Genomic DNA, 8,673 nt, shown 5'->3' on the forward strand with positions numbered 1-8,673 from the left:
TCATGGCTCAGATGGAGTGTCACCTGACGCTGCCAGCGCTCTGGTTCCAGGCTCTTCTGAGAAGGCCCAGAGCACCCTCCCAAGCCTTTAGACCTCCCTTTTAGCTGAAATAAGCATGACCACCAGGCAGAGTGAACAATGAAAATGGTTTATTTTATAGGAGGTCAAACAAACAAGGTGCAGAAATAATAACAGTAAGTGGGTGAAAAGAAAAGAAATCCTCCCACTGCTAGCCAGGCTTCCTGGGCCTGCTAGGCCTTGCTTGCACAGCCCAGATCATGACACCCCCCAAACTGTTAAGGTCCACTTTCCCATCTCTGTTGGCTCTTGACTCAGTACCAAGATTTTTGATTTCAGGAGCTGGCAATTCTACATGTAGCGAATGCTGTGATATTTGAACAGGCATCTGGTAATCAAAAGCATAATCCAGCTAATATCTGTTGCTTCTCCCTTGGTTTTCTCTAATCATTTTTTTCACATGGTCCGAATCAGTGGCCACTACAGCATATTGTGGCAATGAGTTCTGTAGGTTGTTTTCAAACTGTTTCTACTGCCACCACCACCAGAGTAAAATAATTTTGACAACAAGATAAAACTGGGATTTACTTTATTGTAACAATATGCAGCAACAAAATCAACAGGCATCTTTGAAGTTTAACTACAGGCATCACAGGGGAGAATATTTTTTATTAAATCCTTTAATCAGAATTTTCTAAAGCAGCTAAATATAATAGTCGCTTCCTCTTTGTCCTATGCCCTACATAGTGCAAAGAAATCCTTGTAAATAATTCCCAAAATCAACATCCTTCAGTCCATGGAAGGGTGCTGTGAAGCAAAAAAAAAAGGGGGGGGGAACACCTTTTCTTTACAAAATATTCATGTGCCATGGCAGTTATATACAAAAAAAGAAAAGACTTATAAAATGTACGAAAAGTTCTGTTTTGCACCCGTGTATAAAAGTGTCTTTGTGCAAGTTTTCTTTCTGAATTGCCAAGAATCTCACACTCCAAATGGCTCTTCGTCAGCTGGGGTCTTGCCCTGCTTGCTTGGGCATTCTGTCTGGGGTTTCCCATCCCCCACCCCAATATCATCGCCATCATCACTATCACCACCATCACCATTCCTGGATTCTCGTGGTCTGTACATGGGGAATTTCCTCTTCCTTCATGAAATTCATTTTCCTGCTTTGTTATTGAGAACCTGGAAGAGGTAAAGAAAACATGTTCAGAGAATCTGATTCAGGACAGAAGGAAGGGTTAGGCTGCATTCAGAGATCACAATAAACACTGGTTTATTTAAAGCAGGGGTTCCCAACATGGTGCCTGTGGGTGCTGTGGTGCCTGCCAACACCTTTCCTGGTGTCTGCCAAATGCTTTTAGAAAGTGGGCGGGACAGGTTGGACTTTTGCCCAGCAAGGCTGCTGATTGGCTAATGGAGACTTGAATTACTGTGCAGATTTTTAAAGATGCTGCTTTGGCAGCAGCTGCTACCAGAGCACAAGGATCTCTTCACTGTGTGACTGAAGGTAAGCTGTGGCAGCCATTTTATGGTTGAGTCCGCCTCCTGCAGCAGCCACTTTTTGCAGCCATTTTGTGGCTGCACCCACTATACTGTGTTATAATTCCAAAGGTGCCCTCAGGCTCAAAAAGGTTGGGGACCCCGGGTTTAAAGCATAGTTTGTGCAACACATTCTAGTTCAGTCTATCAGATTCAACAATCAAATCCCAGTTTCTGCAAAGCCCCAGTGTGTGTAGCAGTTACAAAAAGTATGGATTTACTTTTTCCCCTAAGTAAAGAAACCTTAAATTGCTGCTCAACCGTCAAATCCATCTGTGAGAATCAATAAAACAGCCTAAATATTTGTTGGGCCTGCTGAAACTAGTTTCATTAAGAAAAATTAGCATATTGTGACTTGATAACATAACAAGAGCAACTTTGGGGCTTTGGGGTCAGTGGTTCATCTTCCTCAGTATCCTCTCTCTGAAAATGGCCAGCTCTAAGATGCTTGGTGGAAGCATCTGTGAAAGTACGGGGAAAAACAGGCCACTGTGCTTCCTGTTGAACCATTATGTATATGCCATGGGGATGCCACCAAAAATTTTATCCCTGTGACATGACATTATCACCTTGTCAATTTTTCTGATTCTACCAGCTGGCAGCTATTGATGTGGAGTGGCAAAGAAGAATCTCACAATGTGATGATGTTGTATCACAAAAAAAAATTATCCTATGCATTACAGAAGGAGACTGGGAGAACCAGACACAGGGATGCCCTTTTCCATGGCACCCCTATGGTGTGTTCAGACTGATTTTTCAGAAAGCATGTGGATGATTAGGTTGCTTCCATGTGAAGTTCTTGTTCCACGTCTCCTCCCTCAAACTGCAGAAGATTTAATTTTGGCTTCTGAAACAGTGTTGCACTTCCTCCAACCTTCCAGGTTTTCCCAAACCAGCTTTCATACATTTTTTCTCAGAAGATCATAACCAAAGCAGGTTTGGGAACATGTGGAAAGGAAGGGGCAGATTTCTGCACCTCTCCACCCACATCGTGCCACATCCAGCCCAATTTCCCCTGCTACCCACTGTCCCACCCCAGCATCCCACTGCCAGAGGGCTTTTTGCCATTCTTTAAAAAAGTATCAGTAGTGTCAACTGACTACCAATCTTCTATAAAAGAAAGTCCCCTCACCATAAAATCAACGCCCAGGCCAAACCCCTGGACCTAGAAACATGAAATTCTGTGAGAGCACTCCTACATTGATGTAGATGCTCACTAAGAAGGGATTTTTAGAAATTCGACCCCTAAGGGGGTCAAAGCGGGTAAAATATGCTCCCCCATTGCTTCCTATGTGGCTGCCAGCCTGCTGCCTCCTTGCACCCCCCACTCTCTGATTGGTCAGCTGCAGAGCTCAGGGTTCTGAGGTAAAAAAAAACAGTTACAGGAGACTGCAGAGAGCTAATGACACTTGAGGAAATCAGGAATGGCCAACCACCTGTGAGGTGCAGCAGTGCTGCTGGCTCAGCTTCCCTGATGCATTCAAACATGCTCCCCCACCTCCTACACCTGACAGATGGCTGTCTGTCAAGTGCAGCTGCGGGTTCAGGGTGCTTAAAGCCATCAGAGAGCCCACCCCAACAGCAATCCTGCCAGCCCAGCCTCTAAAATAGCTTGCAATACCTGTCCCCTCCCTCTCCCAAACTAGACAGACAGCTGCCTGTCAGGTGTAGAAGAGGGACTGGGATGCTTACAGCCATCAGGGAGGCTTGCTCAGCAGGTTTGTCTTAGTGCTGCTGCTGGCCCAGCCTTCCCAATACCTTTAAACATGCTCCCCCCATCACCAGACAGGCAGGTATCTGTCAGGTGCAGGAGCAGGGCCAGGGTACTTTAATCCATCAGGGAGGCTGCCCAAGCAGAAACACCTTAGCAGTGCTGCTGGGCCAGCCTCTCCAATGGCTTTGGACACACTCCCACCCACCCCTCCTCCACCTGACAGGCGGTTCTCGCTCAGGAGCAGGAGCAGGGGCATAGCATCGAAAGCCATCAGGGAGGCTGCCCAAGCAGCATCGCCTTAGCAGTCCTGCTGGCCTAACCTCCTCGATGCCTTCAGACACACTACCCCTCCTTTACCTGACAGTCAACTACCTGTCAAGGGTTGGAAGGGGCATGGAGTCCTTAAAACTGTTGGGGAGGCTTGCTCAGCAGGATTGCCTTAGCACTACTGTTGGCCCAGCCTCCCTGATGCCTATAAACACAATCCCCCCTTACACCAGACAGGTGGGTGTTTGTCAAGTGTAGGAGCAGGGCTAGGGTACTTTAATCTATTAGGGAAGCCGCCCCAGCAGGATCATTTTAGCAGTGCTGCTGGCCCAGCCTCCCCAGTGGCTCAAGCCACACTCCCACCCACTATGGAAATATACCCCAAATTTGTAGAAAAGTGGTATCCTGTATTAGGTTATTTAATTTCTCACAATTGGGTTCTAGAAAATTGGTTCATATGAACTTGCTTAATATGTAATTGCTTGAATGTTGTTTTGAATATGTAGCTATGCCCCACTTCTTAAATGGAACATAAATGAGAAGCATTTTTGTAAAAAAAAATGCCCAGGCCAAACCCCTGCTGCACCAAGAAACCCAAAATAAAGGGAGTGCATTCCTACCATGATGTCAACCCCCACTATGAAGAAAAACCCCTTCAAGAGGCTGCAGTTCCCCCTCAAGGTCTGCTTTACTGTGACCACCCCAAGGCCAGCTACTGAAGGTGGCAGGAATTGACTTAATAGACGACTGCTTCTCACATGGACAGTTCTGTGTGGCCTGCTCCAGAGTGAGCTCACCAAGCAGCCTGGTGATCTTAGCACCTTAGGGCAGAACTACCAGGGGAATTTCACATTACCCTTTTTAAGCCATTTTTAAGCCATTATTGTGCCATCTTGGAGTAAACCGGTACAGGGCTATCATTTCACACAGCCTTTCCCCTACCAGTAAGGAGCTGTCTCTGAAACAGTTTGGCATTTCAGACTGCACCGCTATGATTTCCCACCCTTTTTCGCCCATGCGGGCGATCTCTGTCCTTTTTTAAAAAACGTTCATTTTAGAGTGCTATACCATTATAGCGCTATAACACAACAACCAAAACAGCGTAATCCAGCTCTGTGCCAGTCACTTCCCAGCCAATCACCTCTTGGCATGGATGGATGCACAGCAGGTTGGGTCAGCAACATCTGTCTCACCAATCACTGATGCCCTGATCTCCCGTCTAAACCTGCTGTCCAATGGGCATCTTCTCCCCAGCTGACAACCTGACAACCCATCACCTTCCCCTGACTCACAGTGGGCATGGATGGGTTAGCAACATCTGTCACACCAATCACTGATGCCCTGATTTCCCACCAAAACCTGCTGTCCAATGAGGTACTTGTTTCCAGGTGGCAGATGTAGCCATCTCATGTATCCCAGTGGAGTCCAGGCATTCCAATAGGGTTGCTATTGCGCTGTTTTGGTGTTGTGTTATAGTGCTATAGTGGAGATTGCCCGCGCGGGTGAATAAGGGCGGGAAAACAAAGCGGCGCGGGAGGAAGTGCTACAGGGCATTTTACACAGCACCCTGTAGCGCTTCAGAAACGGTATAGAAAAGTGAAGACCACTTGGAAGCAGTTTGCAGGTAAAACGGTTCAGAAACGCTTCCCTAACGGGACAGAAGCATTTCTGTCTGAAAGTGAAAATATATTCCGGTAGGGAACTGTTCCTAAAACGGTTCTGTCTGAAATGTCAGACCAGAAACCGTTAGGGAACAGTTCCTAAACCAGAATATATAGGCTGTCTGAAATTCCCCCCCAATGTCTACAGAGAGGTCCTTCAGTAGAGGGAAAAGAAGGTACGTATGTCTCACTTCATTTTTTACACTACAGTCTTTTCCCTTAGAATTCCTACAACAAATGTTACATTTCAAATTTAACATCATCAATCGTATAATTGGATTTACGGAACTTAAACACTACAGTGAAGCACGGGTATCAGGCTAGTAATTAATAAAAAAACACAAGTGGTGGTGGGGATGGTGGGTGGTAGGGGAAAACATGGAGTACATCTCCACGTGGAAGCACTGTAGCTACTGCAAATGCGAATGAGCAGAATGAGCAATTGTCCCTGCAAGGAAGCAGCTTTAGATTTCACAAGCTTGTTACATACAGTTTCAGTTTATTAGGTTTAAAAGCCTATAGGCCATACATCATAAAAGTTAATTTTTAACTTTTAAAAAGTTTTTAAACATTTAAGAAGACAGTAGAACAGAAATGTGCCACATACCATCCATATCCCCAACTCCAGTATCTTCCTCTTCTGTTTCTTCTTCCTCATTTAGCTCTTCATTGTCATCACCTTCAAAGGAAAGGGGGGGGGGAAATTAACAAGTGAATCCCTTTGAGATTCCTATGTTCTAAAAAGGGGTCGCTTCTGGTTATTTTCACTCGGGAAGGTGTGTGTGTTTATGAACAAAACCCAGAAGGCACTTGCAGGTTCCTAGATAGACTTTAGTATTAAATGGAGCTTCCTCAATATTTAAAAAGCCTGCTTATGATTCTGCTGATAATTCATTATCTTGCTTTGAAAGACAAACATGTTTTCTTCCTGATGGCAGCAGCCTTCGCCGTAACACAAGAGAGTGTGGTAACTGCAGGACAGGGTTATGGACTTCTGCCACAGGGAAGACACGGAAGCAATGAATCTACTCCTAAAAATTGTCCTTTCTGTACTCCAGCATGAATTTTGACATATGGTAGCAGGTACTTCAGCCACTGATGATGTCAGAAACACCTAAGCACACTATTCTGTGTGTCTCTATGGTAGCCTGCTGGAGGAGAGGACTTCCCTGTTCTCCACTCTGCTTGAGGGCCACTGCTACAGATAGTCATGAAGTGGTATTACAGTTAGCAGATTCTCAGAGGGCAGGTGACTCCAAGGACCAACAGAGTTTCACCTTATCCTGCTGACTTTGTTCTGAACCTTCAGACTGAGCAACTTTTCCCTCAGTAACAAACTATGCTTTCACCAGGGGTCATTTCCTGCAGGATCGCACAGGAGTGGAGCTCCGGCAGTAAGGAGCCCAGGGGATGGGCATATGCAACAAGCCCCGCCCCCTGCTCCCAGCAGCCCTCAGTCAGGCCATGAGAGGCAAGAAGCAGCCAGGTAAATTGCAGAGCCCCCCCCCCAGCCCGCCTTCAGGTACAAGCTCCCTCCTCTGTGAGGGCAGATCTGCGTGTCCCCCCCCAATAGCTAGCAATCCAAAACAGTCCAGTGGCACCTTTAAGATCAAGTTTTATTCAGGTACAAGTTTTCCCTCCTCTGCGAGGGCAGATCTACACATTCCCCCCCCCCCATAGCTAGCAATCCAAAACAGTCTAGTGGAGTCTGAGCAGTGTGTGTTGCCTTCTGACACACTTCCGGTGATGTCAGGGGTGTGTGGCATATGCAAATAAGTTATGCTAATGAGTTATGCTAATGAGCTCCTGCTCCTCTTTTTCTACGAAATGACCCATGGCTTTCACACCATTTGTCCTAATTGTAGTTTTCCAGTCAAAATGGGAATAGTGATAGGTCAATTTTTCCCGCATTGACAGAAGGCAAAGTTGCCTCACCTGATTCAAAATCTATGGCTCTCACTGTTTCTGCGATGTGTTCTAGGTCAAGGGTGAAATAGTCCATGTTTTCAAAACCTGGTTCAATTTTCTCCAGTTGACCTCCTTTTGATGCCTCTACAATTCTGCAGGGGAAACAGAATGGGGAAAAGGGATCTTAATGCAGATTTCCAGAAATACAAGCCATTGTATGTTGTTCTAGAGCAAAAGAATGAAAGGCAGAAAATGGTATTCAGAAGGGGTCCCCTTCCCCATCAAACCTGGGCTGGAGGGGCTTGCCCTGTCCTAAATGGTTCCCTTTTTTGAGCTAGCCTTATTGGAGGTCAAACTTGGGCTTGCCAAGTCCCCCCGGGGGGCGGGAAAACCCCCGCCCCAGAGGCCCGTTCCCCGCCGCCGGTGGATCGGGCCCCGGGGGGGAACCCCACCCCGACGTGCAGGTCACCAGGAAGTGACGTTAGGACGCCGGGCACGCTGGGGGCGGGGCCACGACCATCGGAGGGAAAACTCTATGTTTTCCCCTCCGATGGTCGTGGCCCCGCCCCAGCGTGCCCAGCGTCCTTACGTCACTTCCGGGTGACGTGCGTGTGCGCGCTCCAGTAGCCGCACGGGAGTCCCCCGCTGCGGCTGAGAAACAACTTGGCAAGCCCAGTCAAAGTGGAAGCCACCCAAGATAGAGCAGTATGGGGCAGATCGCCTGCAGAAGTCAGTCTAGCTCAGTGATCCTGTAATGACTGGCCCAAGCCCTTCCCAGCAAGCTTCAGTGACAGAGAGGGGATTTGAGTCTGGGTCTCCAAAATCCTAGTCCAACACTCTCTTACCACTATGCCATGCTACCTGGCTGAGTTTCCAGGAGGTGGTGGTGGGAAGTGCTGACAAGTTGCCCTCGACCTATCATGGCCCCATAGGTTTTTCAAAGCAAGAGACGAATGGTGGTTTGCCATTGCCTGCCTCTGCATAGCAACTCTGGGTTTCCTTGGTGGTCTTCCGTCCAAATACTAACCAGGGCTGACCCTGCTGCTTATCTCCCCAAGATCTAACAACATCCAGATCAGGGCAAACATGGTGGATGTTTTGTTGAATTAGTGACAAGGACAAAAAGCAACAGATTGCAAAAACCAGTGATAGGGAAGGGGGAGGGGATTTTTGTAGGGCATCTCCCACAGTGAGGGAGCCTTGTTTCGTGCTGAGGACCATCTCAAAGAGCTCTCTAAAGTATGCTAAAGCCACACCACAATACAGGCTCCAATTTAGCTGGGGTCCTGGTCTATAACATACAGCGTAATGGTTCATCCAGCCCTGGCTTTCTGTTGAGTATTGCAGCTGGACAAAAAACTAGTGCACCCATTCAAACTTTAGTTTGTCAGTGGAGCCTTGTGTTTGAACTTTCAACCAGAGAGTGCTCACTTCAGCAGCACATATACTAAAATTGGAACACTACAGAGAACTTTCAACCAGAGAGAGGGATTCCCATTAGGAACTGGTGATCTGTTGAGAACAACCACAGTTTTATCTAAGTCATACAATACGGGGGGGGGGGGA

The 8,673-nt window shown here is 47.1% G+C and overlaps 1 protein-coding gene across 1 annotated transcript in view; it reads right to left on the minus strand.

Moving 5' to 3' along the window:
- Window positions 1-590: 590 nt before the first annotated feature.
- Window positions 591-8,673, minus strand: part of TRIM63 (tripartite motif containing 63, E3 ubiquitin protein ligase) — a 20,992-nt gene continuing 12,909 nt past the window's right edge. Inside the window, exons 7-9 of the mRNA XM_015411621.1 lie at window positions 7,135-7,259; window positions 5,807-5,878; window positions 591-1,200 (exon numbers count right to left, since the gene is read on the minus strand). Of these exons, the coding sequence (XP_015267107.1) occupies window positions 1,190-1,200; window positions 5,807-5,878; window positions 7,135-7,259 (208 nt within the window). The 3' untranslated portion in view covers window positions 591-1,189. The remainder of the gene's footprint in view (window positions 1,201-5,806; window positions 5,879-7,134; window positions 7,260-8,673) is intronic.

The sequence above is a fragment of the Gekko japonicus genome, unplaced genomic scaffold (assembly GCF_001447785.1).
Source record: "Gekko japonicus isolate JY-2015 unplaced genomic scaffold, Gekko_japonicus_V1.1 scaffold62, whole genome shotgun sequence".
NCBI classification, from domain to species: domain Eukaryota; kingdom Metazoa; phylum Chordata; class Lepidosauria; order Squamata; family Gekkonidae; genus Gekko; species Gekko japonicus.